The sequence below is a fragment of the Semicossyphus pulcher genome, unplaced genomic scaffold (assembly GCF_022749685.1).
Source record: "Semicossyphus pulcher isolate SPU_LCO1_2020_fin unplaced genomic scaffold, fSemPul1.0.p SCAF_18, whole genome shotgun sequence".
Taxonomy (NCBI): domain Eukaryota; kingdom Metazoa; phylum Chordata; class Actinopteri; order Labriformes; family Labridae; genus Semicossyphus; species Semicossyphus pulcher.
The window spans coordinates 500001-521770 of NW_027211691.1; the positions used below are offsets into that span (position 1 = coordinate 500001).

At 44.9% G+C, this 21770-nt stretch overlaps 1 protein-coding gene across 3 annotated transcripts in view; it reads left to right on the top strand.

Annotated features, from left to right (window-relative positions):
• The window catches only part of LOC138595789 (guanine nucleotide exchange factor VAV3), a 101699-nt gene that overhangs the window by 43360 nt on the left and 36569 nt on the right, over nucleotides 1-21770 (top strand). For 2 of the 3 annotated variants that reach the window (XR_011308559.1, XM_069667213.1), the window contains exons 3-14: nucleotides 6181-6239; nucleotides 6362-6427; nucleotides 8002-8110; nucleotides 9181-9282; nucleotides 10389-10457; nucleotides 10926-11029; nucleotides 13526-13625; nucleotides 13934-14029; nucleotides 16861-16929; nucleotides 17372-17458; nucleotides 17551-17636; nucleotides 18806-18938. Coding sequence is in view for 2 of the 3 variants with exons in the window: in XM_069667213.1 (XP_069523314.1) it covers nucleotides 6181-6239; nucleotides 6362-6427; nucleotides 8002-8110; nucleotides 9181-9282; nucleotides 10389-10457; nucleotides 10926-11029; nucleotides 13526-13625; nucleotides 13934-14029; nucleotides 16861-16929; nucleotides 17372-17458; nucleotides 17551-17636; nucleotides 18806-18938 (1080 nt within the window). In the remaining variant the exon portion in view is untranslated. The remainder of the gene's footprint in view (nucleotides 1-6180; nucleotides 6240-6361; nucleotides 6428-8001; nucleotides 8111-9180; nucleotides 9283-10388; nucleotides 10458-10925; nucleotides 11030-13525; nucleotides 13626-13933; nucleotides 14030-16860; nucleotides 16930-17371; nucleotides 17459-17550; nucleotides 17637-18805; nucleotides 18939-21770) is intronic. The other variant, XM_069667214.1, reaches the window with a different exon arrangement.

The following is a 21770-nucleotide window of genomic DNA, read 5'->3' on the forward strand; positions in this document are numbered from 1 at the left end:
CCTTCATGGTCCGTCTCATGTACGGGGGTGAGACACCCTGAAGCTAACATCTGATCCCTGCTCACTCTCACTCACTGGACTCATGTTCCTCCACCTCAGGAACCTTTGGAGGAGTTCCTTCACAGAGACTTTAACAGAGTTAGGGTTAGGGTAAACAGGAAACAGCAGGAAGGCTTACAGCACAAAACCTTCTGATTGGTCAAGAACTCACAGCATTGTTTTTAATGTTCGTGTCATGTAAAGGAGCCTTCACACATTACACACACGTTACACACACGTTACACACACGTTACACACACACGTTACACACACATGTTACACACACATTACACACACGTTACACACACGTTACACACACGTTACACACACACGTTACACACACGTTACACACACACGTTACACACACATGTTACACACACACGTTACACACACACACGTTACACACACATTACACACACGTTACACACACACGTTACACACACGTTACACACATGTTACACACACACGTTACACACACATTACACACACGTTACACACACACGTTACACACACGTTACACACACGTTACACACACACGTTACACACACGTTACACACATGTTACACACACACGTTACACACACATGTTACACACACATTACACACACGTTACACACACGTTACACCCCCTTTACACACACGTTACACACACACGTTACACACACGTTACACACACACGTTACACACACATGTTACACACACACGTTACACACACACACGTTACACACACATTACACACACGTTACACACACACGTTACACACACGTTACACACACACACACACACACGTTACACATAAGTTACACACACACACACACACACGTTACACACACATGTTACACACACACGTTACACACACATGTTACACACACATTACACACACGTTACACACACGTTACACACACACGTTACACACACATGTTACACACACATTACACACACATGTTACACACACGTTACACACACGTTACACACACGTTACACACACACGTTACACACACGTTACACACACACACGTTACACACACATGTTACACACACACGTTACACACACACACGTTACACACACATTACACACACGTTACACACACACGTTACACACACGTTACACACACACACACACACGTTAAACATAAGTTACACACACACACACACACACACGTTACACACACATTACACACACGTTACACACACACGTTACACACACGTTACACACACACACGTTAAACATACGTTACACACGTTACACACACACGTTACACACACACGTTACACATACGTTACACACATACATTACACCCACATTACACACACGTTACACACACACGTTACACACACACGTTACACGCATGTTACACACACGTTACACACACACCTTACACACCCACATTACACACACGTTACACACGTTACACACCCACATTACACACACGTTACACACACACATTTCACTCACATTACACACACGTTACACACACACGTTACACGCATGTTACACACACGTTACACACACACATTACACACACGTTAAACACACGTTGAACACACACCTTACACACCCACATTACACACACGTTACACACGTTACACACACACATTTCACTCACATTACACACACGTTACACACACACACACACACACGTTACACACACACACACACACGTTACACACACGTTACACACACACACACCCGTTACACACACACGTTACACACACACACACGTTACACACACACGTTACACACACACCTTACACACACACGTTACACACGCGTTACACACGTTACACACACGTTACACACACACGTTACACACACGTTACACACAGCTCTGTGTCCTCTCTGAGAAGGACGACTCAGACTACGTGCTGAGGAGCTGATCACTTTGAATGTCAATATCACAGAAACCTGATGCACACATAGACGTGTTCACTAACCTCCATCGTCCTCATGCATTCACCGACGCAGCCAGGGAGTCCTCTGGTTACATCTGACGGTACCATTCTTTAATGTGATCAGTTTGACCTTTTGACCTGAGCTTGTGGTGTTTAAAGGGAGCTCAATGTTTGGACTTTAAATCGTTCCTTATTTAAAGCTCATGTAAACTGAGTTATGAGGACAATATTGATCTGAAAAATGTGGCCTGTGTTTGCTGCAGCCTCGTTAAAAACCTGATCATTACTGTGTGATCACACTGAGGGTCTGATTGCATATTGATTACAAAATGAACGTTTCTGTGTGCAGTGTGTTATCTGTGAGTTTCTATGATCCAACGCTGCTTCAGCTGAAGTTTGAGATTATGATGATTTAAAACCCGAAAGCTGCAATTTCTGACTTTAACGTGTCGATCAGTGAAGAACTAAACACACACACACGCGCACACACACACACACACACACACACACACACTACTCGTCTCCCTTTCATCCTTGCAGACACATCCCTCATCCTCTAATCGCTCTGCTGTGAATCATTAGCTCAGCGCAGCAGCAGGTTTATTAGCCTCCATCAGAGGGCCATCACCTCTGTGTGTGTCTGTGTGTGTGTGTCCTCTGATTTACGTGCAAACACTGGACACAGACCTGACGCGTGACCTTTGAGCCCATAACGTAAGCTAGCGGTCTGTAGCGTGCTTGGGTTTGTCTGATGACACAGCTGCTAAATGCAGCGTTCAGGAACAGCGTCGGCGTTGCAGTCAGTGCGCGTGACGCTGAATCATCGAGTGTTTCGAACTCTTTCTGTAGAAATCATTTCTATTTCTATTCTGCTGACCGACGATCACATGACCTCTGATTCTCTCTGTGGATGTTTCTATTGATCGTTACGACTGCTGATGTAAAATCTGAGTGTTCACAAACTCTCCCTGACTGTGTGCAGATGGTCCGCTCTGCTGCGTGTGTGTGTGTGTGTGTGTGTGTGTGTGTGTGTGTGTGTGTGTGTGTGTGTGAGTGTGTGTGTGTGTGTGTGTGTGTGTGTGTGTGTGTGTGTGTGTGTGTATGTGTGTGTGTGTGTGTGAGTGTGTGTGTGTGTGTGTGTGTGACTCATTCTGTACTCAGTGAAGCCAAAAAGAACAGAAACACATCTCGTCCTCTAACGTCGCTGCCAGCTCGGGCTGGAGATCCTCCAGAGCTGCGTTGTGATTCTCGTGGACAGTTTGTTCGAGCCAGCTGGCCTCCGCACGTCCACGCCTTCTTTATTATCAGAGCCAGAACTCTTTACTGTCTGATAACTGAGCGAGGATCAATAACTAGAAGGAGGAGGATTAGCTGTGGGTTGTAGAAGATGCCCTGAAGTGTCTGTTTGATGGTTTCTTCTTCGTAATCCTGTGTGTGCGTGGTGTGTGGAGCTGAGGGTGGTGTTTTCACAGCACTAAATCTGTTGGTGTTACTTTTGGTTCCTGTTTCTAATTTAATGAAATGTGTGTATTAAACAGCAACTCTTTGCACGCTTACATAAACTCAGAGGACAAGTTTTACAGATATTATAGGTTCACTTTCACCTCCAGTAAACTGAACAAGAAGCACTTTTCATTCATCAGATCAAAACGTTTCTGAATTATCAGTTGGCTCAAAACAAGCGAAACATCGTGTTTAATCCTGATGACTTGTTCTCACTGTGACGCTGCATGGGACAGAGAAATAAAGAAACTATAAGAGACACATTCACTGTACAGAATGAGTAAGTTACATTATAGAGCAGAGAGTTCAAAGGTCGACAGTATAGAGAAGAAGAAACAAACAGACGGTTCAGAGCTCAGGACACGACCTAAAGACGAGCTTTAATGTGACACATGGAGTCTGATGTGTATGTGTAACATACTATCACAATCCTGTTTGCCTACATTACCCACAGTTCAACTTGACCTCTGACCCTTTAGGTGGAGAGTCCTGTGGGTTATGCTAGCAGCTAATGTAGCCTTGAGCAGCTAGCTTGCAGCAGAGATGGTCTGTGAGCTCCTCCAGCTTTCTGCCTCGCCTCAAGCCGACTCAAGTGACATCACTTGAGGACTTGAATGGAGCCTCACACAGCTCCCTCTGCAGACACTCACTACTTTACTTCACATGTACATTATTACTCCTCACACCTGTGGACGTGGTGGGTGCTCGCGCTGCCTCTCAGGCACAGTCAGGCTGCTTTAGTGCTGTGAAGGTGGAGGTTGTTGTTGGTGCTGTTCGTCCTGATGGAGCACCTGCTGACACCACTCAGGGCTGCAGACAACCAATCAGCTCTCTGACTTCTTGTGTTTATTTGTTGTCCTGACTTACCTGCAGGTCTGCAGCACGAGCACACCTGTGATGTGTGACCAGACGCAGCTCCGCGTCGGTCCTCCCTCTGCTCAGCTTCATGTTTGATCACAGCTGATGAACTCGTGCTTATGAACGCTCTGCGGCCTGCTTGTGTCTCTGTGACGATCAGTCAGGCTGTCTGTCGCTCTGTGTGAGCGATGTGATGCAGTGTGATTGATTACAAGTGGTGTGATTGATCAGCATCAGTCCTGTTATCTAACTGAGACTCTGCTGGTTAGAAACACTTTAAAGAGCTCAGTGAGCATGTGTGTGAACACGATGTCAGTAGAAACGTGCGTGTGTGTGTGCGTGTGTGTGTGCGTGTTTGTGTTTGTTATGTGTGCGTGTGTGTGTGTGTGTGTGTGTGTGTGTGCGTGTTTGTGTTTGTTGTGTGTGTGTGTGTGTGTGTGTGTGTGTGCGTGTGTGTGTGTGTGTGTTTGTGTGTGTCCGGTGGGGGATGGACGGTCTGTTGTGTGATCAGTATTGATCTCTCAGAGCTTCTGCTTTAGGCCTGTTGTGTCTGTGTTACATCTCTGACATGTGTGTGTGTGTGTGTGTGTGTGTGTGTGTGGAGGCCACTGTGCAGCCATGAGTTATAACATGTGTGTGTTGTGTCAGTGTGTATATGACCACTGAAACACACGTGTTGCCTCTGTGTCCGTGCTGTGAACGATCAGATCTCCCTGCAGGACTAACGCGTATCGCTCCTGCAGCAGGTGATCGTTAGTCACACAGTTCACATGACTGAGGGTCAAGGACACGGCAGCTCTGCGCACGGCAGCGTGAAATTACACGTCATACTAACAGCAGACAGAGCGCACGCTTAACTTCACAGCACAATCAATTACTGATCAATTACTGATCACTTCATGTGACGCCGCTCGCTGTGTGCACAGACTCGTTCTTCTTCTGTGGTATAAAGAGCCTCTCATCTCTCAGTGGTTCTACATACTTTTAATCGAGCTGCTTTCTGCAGTCATTTATTGATTGTTGAGACGCCGACACGAAGCCAACACGCTGCCCGACGCGATGTCCTCTAACGTCCATTTTGTCCACGACTTAAAGATTGTCAGTCAGCAAGGAAAGAAAACAGAATATATTCACATTTAAATATCTTTTTACTCAAAGTAAAACCTGGTGATCGATGATCAGGACTGTTGGTTGTTTATTTCATGGTTAAATAATTGATCCATCGTTGCTCTGATTAGTGAACGTTCAGATTTTAGGAGCAGAAACAATAAAAGTCCTCATGAGGATGTTAAAACACAAAGACACATTTTTCTTCTTTAAATAAAATCACTTCAGTCAAAGTGCTGACTGACTGACTGTGTGTGTGTGCGTGTAATTACACAAACATGAAGTACACAGGAACAGGAAGTGTCAGCAGCAGTGTTGGAGTGCTTGTGTCTGCTGCCCTCTGGTGGCTCCTCTCAGTGTCGCAGCGCTGCAGGCTGAGTGTTGTTAAAGAGATGTGCCAACACCAGCTCCCACAGAGACACTCACAGAGACACTCACAGAGACACTCACAGAGACACTCACAGAGACACTCACAGAGCGTCATTTGGTCCCGTCATGAGGAAACGTTCAGAGGCAGACACTCGTTCAGATATAAAACCTGTGCGATGAGGTGACGTTTGATCAGTCACAAACATCTGCCAACTTCAGATACACCAGTCACATGTAACATTCGGTTTGCTGTGATTGGCTGGAAACATCACAGATGTTCATTATTTACTGGATGTTTGTACCAAAAGGATGAAAAGCAGTGATCAGTGTCTCACGTGTCTCTTTGCAGGCTGAATGTGTTTGTCAATAATATGAATATCAATCAATCAATGAACTCTTTGTTCTCGTTGCAGGTCATGGACACTCTGTCTAAACTGTCCCACACAGTCACCGCACAGCAAACTGGAATCAGGTAAGCTGGAGTGACACTACACCTGCAGTATGATGCATTCATATTTATAAAGATATTGATCATGTTATAATGACATGATGTGATCTGCACCCTCTCCCCTGCTGCTCTGTTCCTCTCTGAAGGCCGTTTCCCTCGGAGGAGAGTGTCGAGGACGAGGACATCTACAACCACCTGGAGGACCTCATAGAGTACGTCACGACTCGTTAATCACAGACGACGTTACGTCCCCGGGTGTCGCCTGGAAGGCAGTTCTTTAAACTCTGCAGACTCTGATGATGTGTGGCCTCAATCATTTACTCAGGAGCTGCGTATGAAGAAAATTACATCAAAAATGTTCCTTAGAAAAACAGCTTAATTCATTTTGGTTCAAAGAGTCGTTATTTGAAAGAAGAGAAGCATCCTGTCAGGCTCTAATGTGTCACACGAAGAGACAACCTGTGTCCTTTAACACGGACCTCACAGGACATTACATCACATCACAGCCAGTTACTGCAGCTTAGCAGCCGTGCTAACATGACTCAGAGCTCAGGTGTGATTTCATATCTGTACATTAGAACCACACGTGCTCAGAGAGCGTGACGGAGACGCTCTCAGGAGAGACTCAAACACAGAACATGTGAAGGACTCATAATAAAGAGAGTGCAGCTTTAAAAGGCTGAAGAAGGTGAGATTAAAGAGACGATGTTTGAAAATGAACATCAGTTTTAAGGAGCGTCCACAGCTTCCCACAGCTCCTGTAGCTCAGTAACATGAGATCTCTCACCACAGGCAGCATGTCAACATGGAGGACGCCATTAAAAATATGAGGTCAAGTTTGCTTCTAAAAAAGTGTCGTCTGACAGTGGTTCAGTTTTCAGCGTCCATTCTCAGCAGCAGGTCTTATTGTAGGATTTCAAAGCACAGCAGGAGAATGTTTGCTCCTTCAGCTGCACAAGAAGCCTGAAAACACCTGCTAACAAGCTAACAGTAGCATCTGATCATTCAGTGATCTACGAGAAGCTCGTCATGCTGGGTCAACACTGCACTGTTGTTCCTACAAGGAAGACAGAGACGCACCAGTTCTCTTTTACTGTGAATGGTTGAAACATTTAACGTTTATAATCTAAACACCTGCAGATATAATGTGAATAATAACATGAAATAAGGGACATAATATCATTCATTTAATATATTTCATTCTATTCTTTGTAAACATTTCATCATCTCTGTTGCAACGTGTCGCAGTGCTTCCTTCTGTGTGTTTGATCTCAGCTCCCTCAGAGGTGTTTCACATCTGAGACATTTAGACCCAAACATGTGACCCAGGTTTCACCTTTCACCTCCGTTCTTCTCTCTAATACACCTGCATGTCCTTCTCCATGTATGAGCACCTTCACGTCTTGTTTCTCTCCTCTTGAGCACATTTGGTTCTGAGGTTCACATAAACACAGAAGAGCTCTGAGTCACGTCATGTTAGCACAGATGCTAAGGTAGCGTCAGTAATTGGCTCAGATGAGAGCAGTGAGAACAGGCCTGTGGTGTGTGTGTGTGTGTGTGTGTGTGTGTGTGTGTGTGTGAGCCTCTTTCACAGCCATGGATTAAGTGTTGTCCCTGACTAACAGGATTGTCAGTATCGTATTTAAATCCACTTTGTGTGAGTCTGTCCTCTGTTTTCATGAGGAGTCAAACATTAACCCTTCAGTCACACAGCACTGATGTACCATAATGTTATAACAGTGTGTTTCTATGTGATATTAATGTGCTGGTATTGTGTGTGCTGCAGTGAGGAGGGCGTGGAGGACGAGGAGGACCTGTATGACTGCGTGTACGATGATGAAGATGGAGGAGAGATCTACGAGGACCTGATGAAGACTGAAGCCATCCCTCCTCCGGTCGGTCCTCCGCTGACTCCACCCACACCTTCACTGCACCTTGTTAACACACACGCACGCACACACACGCACGCACACACACATCTTATTTAGTCAACATCTGAATAAAGACATTCCTTTTCTCACCTGTAGATTGATGAACAGATTGATACCAGCCTCATGCCTGTAAGTGATGAAGTTAGAGCAGATGATTAGCTTAGCTTAGCATGAAGGCAGGATGATAGCATGACTCTAGACCAAAGTAACCAAACCAACGCTTACTAATAAACACATTAGTTAAATCTGTACCACAGCTGACGTTGTGGTTATGTTGGCGTGATGTTATGTCGGGTTCTTCCTTGGCCAGGTGCAGCAACTTCCTGGAGTCTTCTTGTCTCAGGCAGCCACAAAGATAACCCACATTACACCTGTGATTTCTACACAAAGCTCCACATCTGTATCTGTGATCAGAGCCAAAACAAAGCTATTTAATACAATCGTCTGAGGAGTGATAATTCACTTGAAGCTTTACAACTCTCCTGACGTCCTCAGGTCACATCAGACACGGTCAAACCAAACTCCATTCAAAAAACGAGCATTTTAAAGCTGTTTGCTCGTCTTGCAGACAGACCTGACTTTACATATTATACACAGTTTTATACATTTGATCTGTTTGTTGGTTCAAAGTGAAGTTTTTCTCCTCCTCATTCAGGTGTTACTCACATTATAAAAGCCTTGTTCAGAAACAGAAGCCTCACAGGGCTGAACGATGATGACACACAAAGTTTTGTGTTACATTTAAATTACAGCCTTAAGTAGCAAATCTGCAGCACAACAACATTTCTGTTTTAATTTTTATATTTTGTAAAGTCACACATGTTGCTCCTCTCAGGTCGGCCGTGATGCCACCTCAATAAACTCAGACTGTCCAGTCTCAGACGGTCACTGTCGTCTAGCAGAACATCCAGCAGACAGCAGCTGGTTCAAGACTCAACAGTTTGTCTGCCCACAGCCTTGACACACACTAACAGTCGTGTGTGTGTGTGTGTGTGTGTGTGTGTGTGTGTGTGTGTGTGTGTGTGTGTGTGCAGGCCTTCCAGAAGCAGGCAGAGACTGACATCAGGAGCTGCTGTTTAACAGAGATCAAGCAGACGGAGGAGAAATACACCGAGACCCTGGAGTCTATAGAGAAGGTACTCACACACACACACACACACACACACACACACACACACACATAAAAAAACTTTAATGTAACTAGACTTTAACTATCCAGGGCTCAGCTGTTCACCAGCTGTTCACAGGTAATCTGATCAGATTAGGGCGATGGATCGATTGGAGCGGATTGGCTCCTGAGAGCGGGTCGTTTAAGGGTTCTGAAATCTGATCAGGTCAACCACTTTGGGTTTTAGTGACGTCAACAATAAGGCTGTCAAAAATAAAGTAATCCACCGAACATGAACATTTAAAGCAGCTTCCTGTTGTGTGGATTTGGCGCCCCCTGTGGACAAAGTATGTAGTGTGTAATCCATTCAGAGCTCTGGTAATCTATATTCACATTCAGATTAAACTCAGAATAACGTGCAGTCTGAGTGAGACTCAGAGGATGGAGACTGAACGTTTAAGAACTGTGCAGTGAGAGTCGCAGCACTAGAATCAATGTAGCGTCCTTATCACATGAAGTGAGAGACACTGAACGTGTTTCAGAGTTTAATGGAGAAAATAATGAGTTTAGTAACAGATGTGAGCTCCCAGAGAGAGAATATATTTATGTTTGAAATGAGCAGAGTGTAATAAGTGATCGCAGCAGTGCTGAGAGCGAGGAGCTGTGTTCTCCTCCTGACCTGCCCTCCTCCTCCCTCTCCTCCCTCTCCTCCCTCTCCTCCCTCTCCCTCTCCTCCTCCTCCTCCTCCTCCTCCTCCTCCTCCTCCTCCTCCTCCTCCTCAGCCTCCCGTCCTCTCCTTCCTGTTCTCGCTCACACTGTAAAACCTCTCTGTTTATTTCCCAGCGGAGCGTCTGAGCTCATGACTTTGGATATGAAGTGTTTGTGGAGTTTAGTTTGTGCTCGTTGCTCCTGTGAGAGGCGGAGGTGACTGAGCACAGAGAGGAAATCATTAAATGTGAAAATGAGATTATTGTGGTGACCCAGACGCTCCGCCGTGTTTCTGCTGACTGCAGCTCGTTTTAACTCGGCTCTGTGATATGAGAGCTTCTCTTAAAAGGACTTTCTCTCTCTGACTCCAGGGGGCGAGCTACACTTACCTCTCTCTCTCTCTCTCTCTCTCTCTCTGTCTCTTAGCACTTCATGACGCCCCTCACCATGTTTCTAACCATGGCCGAGATGGAGGAGATGTTTGTGAATATCCCGGTAAGTCTCTGGATGTACAGTGTCATGTGACACACAGGGGTCAACACGGGGTCAACACAGGGTCACACTGCTCTTTATGAGGGTGCTTTTGTTTTGTACCTTGTAGTGTGTTAGCATGCAAACTGTAGCTCATTATAACTAAACAAAGAACACATTAACAGTGTGAGGATGACGCTGAATGAGAATCACTGTAATCATTACAAACTCTCAATGTCTGCATCAAACTCACTGCCAACCATTGAGCCAGACGTGAGCATCGCTGAGCAGAGAGACAGATGGAGTCAGTGTTAAGATTAGCTGCTGTTGTTCTGTGAAGGAGCTCAGACAGTTTTAAAGGGTTACATTTATATTGAGTCATAGAAAAATGAAGGAACTAAAGATGAAGATAACTGTCAGATAACCCCCACATGGAGGAGACATACATGTGATGTAGATCAAGATTAAAGGATGTTTGTTGTTGCGTTTCAGGATCTGGTTAAAGTTCATAAATGTTTGCTGCTGGAGATCCAGGAGTCAGTCCACCACCGGAGCGCCCAGAACCTCTACCAGATCTTCATCACCTTCAAGGAGAGGTACGCTTTGTCTGTCAGTGTCTGCATACGTCCTTCATTTATTGTAAGAGCGTCACAGACACATTATAAACATACATTATAAACATACATTATAAACCATATGTACAGTATAACTCAGCTTTGTTCAAGTATCTCTCAACTCCAGTTACCTCACTGAAGTCCTTTGAAGTGTCAGATACTGTCTTTATAGTTGCTTCCTCCCTCTGTCTTCATGTGTTCATGTGTTCATGTGTTCATGTGTTCACGTGTTCACGTGTCCATGTGTTGATGTGTTGATGTCTTCATGTGTTCATGTCGTCATGTCTTCGTGTGTTGATGTGTTGATGTGTTGATGTGTTCAGGTCTTCATGTCGTCATGTCCTTCATGTGTTCATGTGTTCACGTGTTCATGTGTTCACATGTTCATGTGTTGATGTCGTCATGTGTCCATGTTGTCATGTCTTCGTGTGTTGATGTGTTGATGTATTGATGTATTAATGTATTCATGTGTTGATGTCTTCATGTGTTCATGTGTTCATGTGTTCATGTCTTCGTGTCTTCATGTCTTCATGTCGTCATGTTGTCATGTGTTCATGTATTCATGTATTCATGTCGTCATGTGTTCATGTCTTTATGTCGTCATGTCGTCATGTCTTCATGTATTCATGTATTCATGTCGTCATGTGTTCATGTGTTCATGTGTTCATGTCGTCATGTCTTCATGTGTTCGTGTGTTCGTGTGTTGATGTCGTCATGTGTTGATGTGTTGATGTGTTGATGTCTTCATGTCTTCATGTCGTCATGTCGTCATGTCTTCATGTGTTCATGTGTTCATGTCGTCATGTCTTCATGTGTTCGTGTATTCATGTATTCATGTGTTCATGTGTTGATGTCTTCATGTCTTCATGTGTTCACATGTTCATGTGTTGATGTCGTCATGTGTTCATGTGTTCATGTGTTCATGTCGTCATGTCTTCATGTGTTCGTGTGTTCGTGTGTTGATGTCGTCATGTGTTGATGTGTTGATGTCTTCATGTCTTCATGTCTTCATGTCGTCATGTCTTCATGTGTTCATGTGTTCATGTCGTCATGTCTTCATGTGTTCTTGTATTCATGTATTCATGTGTTCATGTGTTGATGTCTTCATGTCTTCATGTGTTCACATGTTCATGTGTTGATGTCGTCATGTGTCCATGTTGTCATGTATTCGTGTGTTGATGTGTTGATGTATTGATGTATTAATGTATTCATGTGTTGATGTCTTCATGTCTTCATGTGCTCATGTGCTCATGTCTTCATGTGTTCATGTGTTCGTGTGTTGATGTCGTCGTGTGTCCATGTGTTCATGTGTTCGTGTGTTCGTGTGTTAATGTCGTCATGTGTCCATGTGTTCATGTGTTCGTGTGTTGATGTCATCATGTGTTCATGTGTTGATGTTTTGATGTCGTCATGTGTTCATGTGTTCATGTCGTCATGTGTTCATGTGTTCATGTGTTCATGTCGTCATGTGTTCATGTCTTCATGTGTTCATGTATTCATGTGTTCATGTCGTCATGTGTTCATGTGTTCATGTCGTCATGTCGTCATGTCTTCATGTGTTCATGTGTTCGTGTGTTGATGTCGTCATGTGTTGATGTGTTGATGTCGTCATGTGTTCATGTGTTCATGTCTTTGTGTATTCATGTGTTCATGTGTTGATGTCGTCATGTCGTCATGTCGTCATGTCTTCGTGTCTTCATGTGTTCATGTCGTCATGTGTTCATGTCGTCATGTCTTCGTGTCTTCATGTCTTTGTGTCTTCATGTCTTCATGTGTTCATGTCGTCATGTGTTCATGTCGTCATGTCTTCGTGTCTTCATGTGTTCATGTCGTCATGTGTTCATGTCTTTGTGTCTTCATGTGTTCATGTGTTCATGTGTTCATGTCTTCGTGTCTTCATGTGTTCATGTCTTCATGTGTTCATGTCTTCGTGTCTTCATGTGTTCATGTCTTCATGTGTTCATGTGTTCATGTGTTCATGTCGTCATGTCTTCATGTGTTCATGTCTTTGTGTCTTCATGTGTTCATGTGTTCATGTCTTCGTGTCTTCATGTGTTCATGTCTTCATGTGTTCATGTCTTCATGTGTTCATGTGTTCATGTGTTCATGTCGTCATGTCTTCGTGTCTTCATGTGTTCATGTGTTCATGTGTTCATGTCGTCATGTCTTCGTGTCTTCATGTCTTTGTGTCTTCATGTCTTCATGTGTTCATGTCGTCATGTGTTCATGTCGTCATGTCGTCGTGTCTTCGTGTCTTCATGTGTTCATGTCGTCATGTGTTCATGTCTTTGTGTCTTCATGTGTTCATGTGTTCATGTGTTCATGTGTTCATGTCTTCGTGTCTTCATGTGTTCATGTCTTCATGTGTTCATGTGTTCATGTGTTCATGTCGTCATGTGTTCATGTGTCCATGTGTTTATGTGTTAATGTCGTCATGTGTCCATGTGTTCATGTGTTCATGTGTGCTTTGTGTCTCAGGTTGTTGATCTACGGTAAATACTGCAGCCATGTGGAGACCGCCATCGCCACGCTGGACTACATCTGTAAAGACAGAGAGGACGTCCGCATGAAGCTCGAGGTAACACAGGTTACAGTGACAGTTAATGATTGGTCAGAGCCACTAGGGTTCATTTGGCAACACCTGAGAGCGCCCTCCAGTGTGCACCTGAGGCACTGCAGGGGAGGACGCTCTCATAACTCACCACTTCAGACTTCTGCTGTCTCTGGACTCATTTGTAGAACATGAGGAAAAGTTGACCTGCATGTACTCTTTGCTTTTAACCCTTTATGCACATCCAGCACTTTGTTTCTTTGGTTTTATTTTCTTTATAGAGAAAGTTATAATCAATAAATGATGTATTGATTTCCTTTGTTGTTTTCTTACAGGAGTGTTCAAAGAGAGCAAACTATGGAAAGTTCACTCTGAGGGATCTGCTGGTGGTTCCTATGCAGAGAGTGTTAAAGTATCCCCTCCTCCTGCAGGTAAAGTTCTTTAACCTTCTGTCTCTACTGTCTCTAATGTCTCCACTGTCTCTACTGTCTCTACTGTCTCTACTGTCTCCACTGTCTCTACTGTCTCTACTGTCTCCACTGTCTCCACTGTCTCTACTGTCTCTACTGTCTCCACTGTCTCTACTGTCTCTACTGTCTCCACTGTCTCTACTGTCTCTACTGTCTCCACTGTCTCCACTGTCTCTACTGTCTCTACTGTCTCCACTGTCTCTACTGTCTCCACTGTCTCCACTGTCTCTACTGTCTCCACTGTCTCTACTGTCTCTACTTTTTATGTTCAAGTCATGAGGTGAACATATCAGCCTTCCAATCAGCTCTCTGATCGTTAGAAACAGGTAACCTAGGTAACTCAGAGAGGAAAGGCCTTATTTTTCTGCACAGATCCATCAGAGGCTCCATCATCACTGATCAGACTCTATGAGCGTTAACACTCCCTGCCACTGGGTGGTGCTGTTGGTCATGTTTCGTCTCTCCCTGCTCTCGTCCTTCAGGCTCTCAGACTGCTCTGAGTTTATTTCTGAAGCTTCTGTGAGTCTGTGAAACAAACTGCTTCATCTGATCGAGACATCAGGACAGAGGAGAGAGACAGGCAGGCAGGAAGGCAGGAAGGCAGGCAGACATGCAGTTCAGGCAGACAGGCAGATAGACAGACAGGCAGATTTTAGTTCTGCAGTGATTTAAGCTTTCTAAAAATAAGCATGGTATGACAGACATTTCTTTATATTCTCTGCAGTTTACCTGTATGAATCAGCCTCTTCTGACAGTCCTCACAGGTACAAATATTTAAATGGACATTTTGCCTGTTTCAAACCATCTCTCTCTGACCGATGTTCTCTGAGTCTCTGCAGCTGCTACATCTGTAGTTCTTTCTGCATGCACACCGTCATGTGACGTAGTTTGTGCAGGAGGAACTACAGACTACCTCGGCTTCTTGTCTCCTCCTACACCTGTGTTACAAACCAGCTACAAAACTTCAGACTGAGAGCAAAATATGAGAGCTGTGATGAAGACTGTTATATGGCTGCAGAAAGCAGCTGAAGAAGGCTGAGGCTGCAATGCATCCTGGGACGTGTAGGTACTGCCGACATGGCACCAGGAGCAGCCGTCTGCCACTGAAGCAGCATTAAGGAATTTATTGCTTCAAAATGTTCGATCAAAACTGACTGAACATCAGCGCGCGTCCTCCTGTCACTCACACACGACAGAGCTGCATCATCTTAGAACAACAGGCAGAGCGATCAGTGTTTCATTCACAGTGTGCTTGTTTCACTCTCCCACATGGTGACAGCCTGACTGTGTCCCCCTAATGTGATGTCACTTCCTGTCTCTCTCTGCTTCCTCCTCTCTTTTTTGTCATTAATCTTCCTCTCTTTCTTCCTCACTGCCTCCTCATCATTTCTCTTCCCCCCTGAACACACTGACAACAGGCTCCATCATGTACGGCCCCAGCTATCACTGTAACCCCCCCTCACTCACACACACACACACACACACACACCCTCTGTATCAGTGCTGAGGTGGAGCAGGTTCAGATAAACGGGACTCTGCCGTCTCTCTGCTGATAATAACGCCCAGGTTGAGCTTGACTGACACCAGGGATTTAAACAGACGTATATATCTCCCTTAGCGGCTCAGAGTGTGTGTGTGTGTGTGTGTGTAGACACAGTTTGTATGAAGGACATGCATGGCATCCTTCCTTATCCTGCACTGCTGAGGTCTAGATGTCTTGTTTACGCTGCAGCACCGGCGCAGGCAACCAATTTCAGATACACACATGTGCACACACACACACACACACACACACACACACACACACACACACACACACACACACACACAATATCTGATTTATTCCAGGACAGGATTTGTCTCGCAGGTTTCACTCCTGGAAGCAGAGCTCCATGCTGCCATGTGTGTCTCTGCAGTGTGATAACAGTGTTCATGAATCTGTACACGTTCTTTGTTTCATTACTGACTCACCTTTATGCACCTTCTACACCTGTGAGCTTTGTAATCCACAACACTGAAGTCAGGGTGCTCAGGGTTCTTCATGTGGACGGATCATAAACAGGGAAACTATCAGCTTCAGATTCAGAGTCTCTGGACCGCTCTGCATGTAGCACAAGATACATTTACCTACATACATCTACCTAAACTACCTGACCTACTGGAACGTGAAGGTATCAGCTGACCTACAGGAACGTGAAGGTATCAGCTGACCTACAGGAACGTGAAGGTATCAGCTGACCTACAGGAACGTGAAGGTATCAGCTGACCTACAGGAACGTGAAGGTATCAGCTGACCTACAAACATTCAGTGTTTATTGATTGTATATCAGGGCTGCACGGTGGTGCAGTGGTTGGCCTCACAGCCAAAAGGTTCCTGGTTCGAGTCCCGGTTCAGACGTAGTGGGCGTTCCTGTGTTAGTCTGCATGTTCTCCCCGTGCATGCGTCGGTTCCCTCTGGGTTCTCCGGCTTCCTCCCACAGTCCAAACACATGCTCGTTAGGTTCGTCGGTGACTCTAAATCACCTGTAGGTGTGAGTGTGAGCGTGAAAGGTTGTCTGTCTCTGTGTGTCAGCCCTGTGACTGACAGGTGACCTGTCCAGGTGTGACCCCGCCTCTCGCCCAATGACAGCTGGGATAGGCTCCAGCTGATTCACAAAACGCTGAAAAATCCTGAAAGGGGAACGTTTGCCGAACTAACAACAACATGGAAACTGTTGATCCCAGCTGGAGAGCAGCGTCACAACAGTGTGTCAGAGGATGACCGTGTGTGTGTTTCTCTGTCTGTCCTACAGGAGCTGGTGAAACACACTCATGACGCCACAGACAAGAGTAACCTGAGGAAGGCTTTGGATGCCATGAAGGTACAACCCCAGTCTGTCCTCACACTCGCCGTGTGTTTGTGGTTCCATCCTTACTTGTTGTGTTAAACGATATGTTCCCTCTGCCTGGTGGTTTGTTCTCCGCTGCTATAGAAGCTAGTGTTAGCTCGGGCTAATATTTCACTGCATTATGAGTGATTGCATGTCTGACGTTTGACTGCACATAAATTAATGAGTCCTCACTCGATGCAGCATTCATGGAGCATTTTGTGGAGAGTCACGTTTTTAGTCAAGTTTGAAAGCACCGCACAATATCCTGCACCGTGTCTGAGTGGAGCCGTCAGGGATTTTAACCTTTAACCTGTCTGAAGAAGAAGAAAAAGACAGAAGAGGAACATACATGAAGAGATAAAGAAAAGAAGCTGTTGGTCTAAATGAAGCTTAAACATAAACAGATGCTTTATGTTGTTCTCCTCTGTTTCAGGACTTGGCTCAGTACGTTAACGAGGTGAAGAGGGACAACGAGACGTTAAGAGAAATCGATCAGTATCAGAAGTCCATCGAAAACCTGGTGAGCCTCCTGTTTGTTCACTTTTCAGCACATTGTAAATGTTTGACTCCTGTCAGGTCACAGCTGATCTCTCTGCGTCTCCTCTCCTGCAGAATCAGCCTCTGAGTAACTACGGCAGACCCAAAGGAGACGGGGAGGTACGGGTGGCCTCGGTGGACAAACGAGCCAAACAGGACAGGTGAGCTGTCAGAGTGACTGAGTGACAGCGGCTGATCCAGAGTCAGGTTCACAGGCTGGCAGAGTGCCAGAGTTTGTTACAGTGAGACAAAGTGCAGCTGGAAACTAACCGTGTGAGTCGTGTAAGAGAAGGACTTCATCAGACTGTGTGCAGAGTCAGCTCTGCCTTTCTCCTGCAGGATTATGTCTGTCAGCGACACGATGACGTCTGCTGTGTCTTAAAGCAACAGCTGGAGCTCCAGGGAATCCTTCTCTGTAAAGAGGTCACACTTACCTCTCTGACTCACAGAATCAACAACATGTTGGCCTCACAGGATATATTCATGTTTGCAGAGACGTCTTCCGTTCTGCACCAATAAGAACACTTTTTGCAGCATGTAAAGCAGAAAACGACGCTTGTGGTGATAAAGAAATGGTGTCCTCGTAGTTTGTCCAGCAGAGCGTGCTTGCTTTAATAATGTTAAATGGTCTTTATTATAGTTTTTTATGAAAGCATCTTTTTGAGTCATGTCGGTGCAGAATCAGCGCAGAACAGTTCTGTTTCAGTCCAGCTCAGACCGTTCACTTCATCAGCTGCCACGTGACATATCTGTGAATTTACCCTCTGAGATCGGGATCAAAAAACTCTCGTACAGGTCGGGCTAAAATGTTCAAAGTCTCATCCATATGATATCTCATGTACTTCTCTTATTGTATCAGAAATAATGCATTAAATAGTTTTAACCTTGAGGACCTGAGATGATGAATGCAGCAACAATCTCTCCTGATGCAGAGGGCAGGGTTTCATGTCTGCAGGAACAGAGTTTGTTCTAGTTCTAAGACGAGTTGGACGACCCTCATCCTGTTTCACTGTAAGAACTGGGAATGATGGAAGTTCTTGGAACAAAGTTTAGAGGGACTTTTTTAACTACAGGAACCTTCAGTCACCTGATGTGCAACTAGATGAGACACTGCCTCTGAAACGGCGTCTTTATAAACCTGCTCAACAGATCACTGAACGGATCCAAACACAACAATCTAAACCCCCACATCTCCAACTTATTGTGGTGCTGCTAAACCAGATGCAGTTCTCCAGGGAGCACTGATGTCGTCCTCAGGTGTCCTCAGGTGTCCTCAGGTGTCCTCAGGTGTCCTCTCTGTGACTCTGACCTGATTCTGTTTGACCTGCAGGCACATCTTCCTGTTCGACGCGGTGGTGATCGTCTGTAAGCGGAGAGGAGACAACTACGAGATGAAGGAAGTGATCGACCTGCATCTGTTCAAGATCACCAACAACCCCACGTCGGACAAGGAGAACAGAAAGGTAACACACACACACATGCACACGCACACGCACACGCACACACACACACACACACACACACACACACACACACACACACACACACTTATTCTCTCCATGGCAACACGCCAGGCAAAGAATCGTGCTTTAGCATCTGATGGTCTGAATGTTTCTGGAGGACTTTTTTTTTTTTCATATTTGGCGGGGACATCATCATCATCATCATCATCATCATCATCATCATCATCATCAGCATCATCATCATCATCATCCTCCACAAGGCTGCAGACACGTTGGCATCATGAATGAAGAATGAATGTCCCCTATAAGAAAGATGTAGTGTAGATGTAGTAGATTTTACAGGTGTTGGTGTATAACAGGTGAATCACAGACATGTGTGACGGAGACAGATAACATTACAGGACACGATCAGAGGAAGAACAAAGAAACTCTGTGGGTCACAGAGAAACTGTGATATCGTCCAGCTCGGCCGCAGCCTGCTCGTCTCTGCAGTGGATGTGGCGGCTCCGTGTTTTCAGATGTGGCCTTCACCTTGAGACGGATGCTGGCTCGTCTCTCAGTCATTTCTGTGTTTTTGGCAGCAGCACATTTCTTTGTGAACATTTCCCTTTCAGCTCCAGGAGACGGAGTGTCGCTCCTGGCGAGGCCACAGTCAGGATGATTTCCTGAAAAATTAGCTTCAATTAAATCGAACTAAAGTTCAACAGAAACACAGACGGCGTTCATTTCTCTCTTTCGCACAGAAAAAACACATTTTTATACTTGTTTAAAAAATGAGGCTTTTTAACAAAGAAAACATTTCAAACTTAATCTGACAGCTCAATGGTTTGTTTTCAAAGTGCACAAGTCAAGATACAAAGATACAACGACAAATACAGTATGTGTAGAGTATTAGCTGTTTGATTCAGGGGAAAATCACAGAATTAATTTGACTCATAATACAAAAAGTTTTGGAGTAAAGAACCATCGTGTGACTTTGATGTTTTAAATGTCTACTTTGTGTAACTAACCAAAACACAAAGAAACTAACAGATGAGGCAGCACAAGACAAACGGCTCCTGTGTCCTGTGAGCTTAAATCAGTGTTTTTCTGAATGGAGTCTGGTGTGTGTGCAGAGAGCGATGTAACGTCTGTGTGTGGTTAAAACAATCATCTTCCTCTGTAACAAAAAGGTCTATCTCTGTAGGGATCCTTTCTGTCATGTTGTCACACACTTAGAATAACAATCTGAGCCTGTCAGTGGAAACAACAACAACTTTTAGTGGACGACCTTTGACCCATCAAGGATTATGTTGCAGCCATTACAGCCTGTTTCGCTGCTGCAGGATGAACACATCTACTGGAGCACTTCTTCTTCTGCTTCTTTTTTGAGATTTAAGATTTTTTAAAGTTGGCGTGATGCTGAATGCAAGGACCGCTCTGATGTTACAACATCTTCTGCCTTCTACTCACCTCCCTCTGTAATAAACTGTAATATTCAGCATGTAAAAATGAGGATATAATAGCTTAGCATAACCACTGAAAATGCTGTTAAACAAAAAGCATCTCTTATTACAAACGATCAGCTCTAATGGAGGGACGTCCCGCCCTGTGGAGTCCATTATCGCCTCCTCCGAGTCAGCAGAGATCCAGAGCCGTGTTGGACTCCTGACGTGACGAGCGGCCAGAACAATGACTGAGACAAACACAGGGTCGGAGCGTGAGCAGGAGTTAGGCTGGCTTGTGTTTGATGTGTGCTCTGACTCCTCTGAACGTGCTGCTGAATGACAAACAAACAGAAACCTGCCACTTCAACAAACAACAACATAATGAACACAAACAGTCTTAATAATGTGGTTGTTGCTTGTTCCAGCTCATGTTTCACATCGTCTCGTTCATTTAGCAGCACAATACTGAAACAGTGTCTGACTACAGCAGGCTGCCTCCTCCCAGATGGTCTTATCATTAAACCTCACACACACACACACACACACACACACACACACTGAATACACACAGTGAATACTTAGTGCCAGGCGGTGGAAAATATTGCCAATCATAATGAGGGATGATATGTGAGGCATGCCAGGGAGCAGTGATTTGGGTAATAATGACGTAGTAAACAGCAGACATGAGCAGCTCACACACATGTTAAACTGTATGTTACCTCAGTGTGCGGCTCGTCTCACATGTGATGCTGTTTGTTTGATGACACGTGATAGAAATGATCACAAGCGAGCAGTAATGAGCTAAACAATCACATTTACATGCTCGTCATGCTGAGGTGAAACTGAAGAACCTTCAAGTCTCTGAAGTGATGAACACAAGAGCAGCGACTCAGTGCGACCACCGTACTGCAGAAACTGTTCATGCATAGGCTGAGCCTGCTCTGCTCCAAACAGCACACAGACACAGTTAGCAAGTAGCCGGTGATTTAGCATTTAGCAGCTAGCGAGCAGCATGTTTCGTACAGGAGGTGGTGGAGACCAACAACAGAGCTAACTGAATACAGAAAGTGACAACAAGGACGGATTATTAAAGTGTCTTCATTCGACAGGCTCAATATTCAACACTCGCTGTAGGTCTCCATCAGCCCCCCCCCCCACTTGTTTTCCATTAGCGACCAACGTGTTTTTGATCTACTTTTCATATACAGCAATGAGTCATCTATTGTCAGTGTGTGTTGGATGTGTTAATAGCTAGCTGCATGCTAACAAGTCTACCATATTGACATGTTATCGTTCTTATCGCCCCTTAGTGTCAGTTATTCCAGGTTTAACGTTTCTATAAATAGCAGGCTGTATTCTGGCACATCAGACCAACATGGGGTCAGATTCATTATCCTTCAGGAAG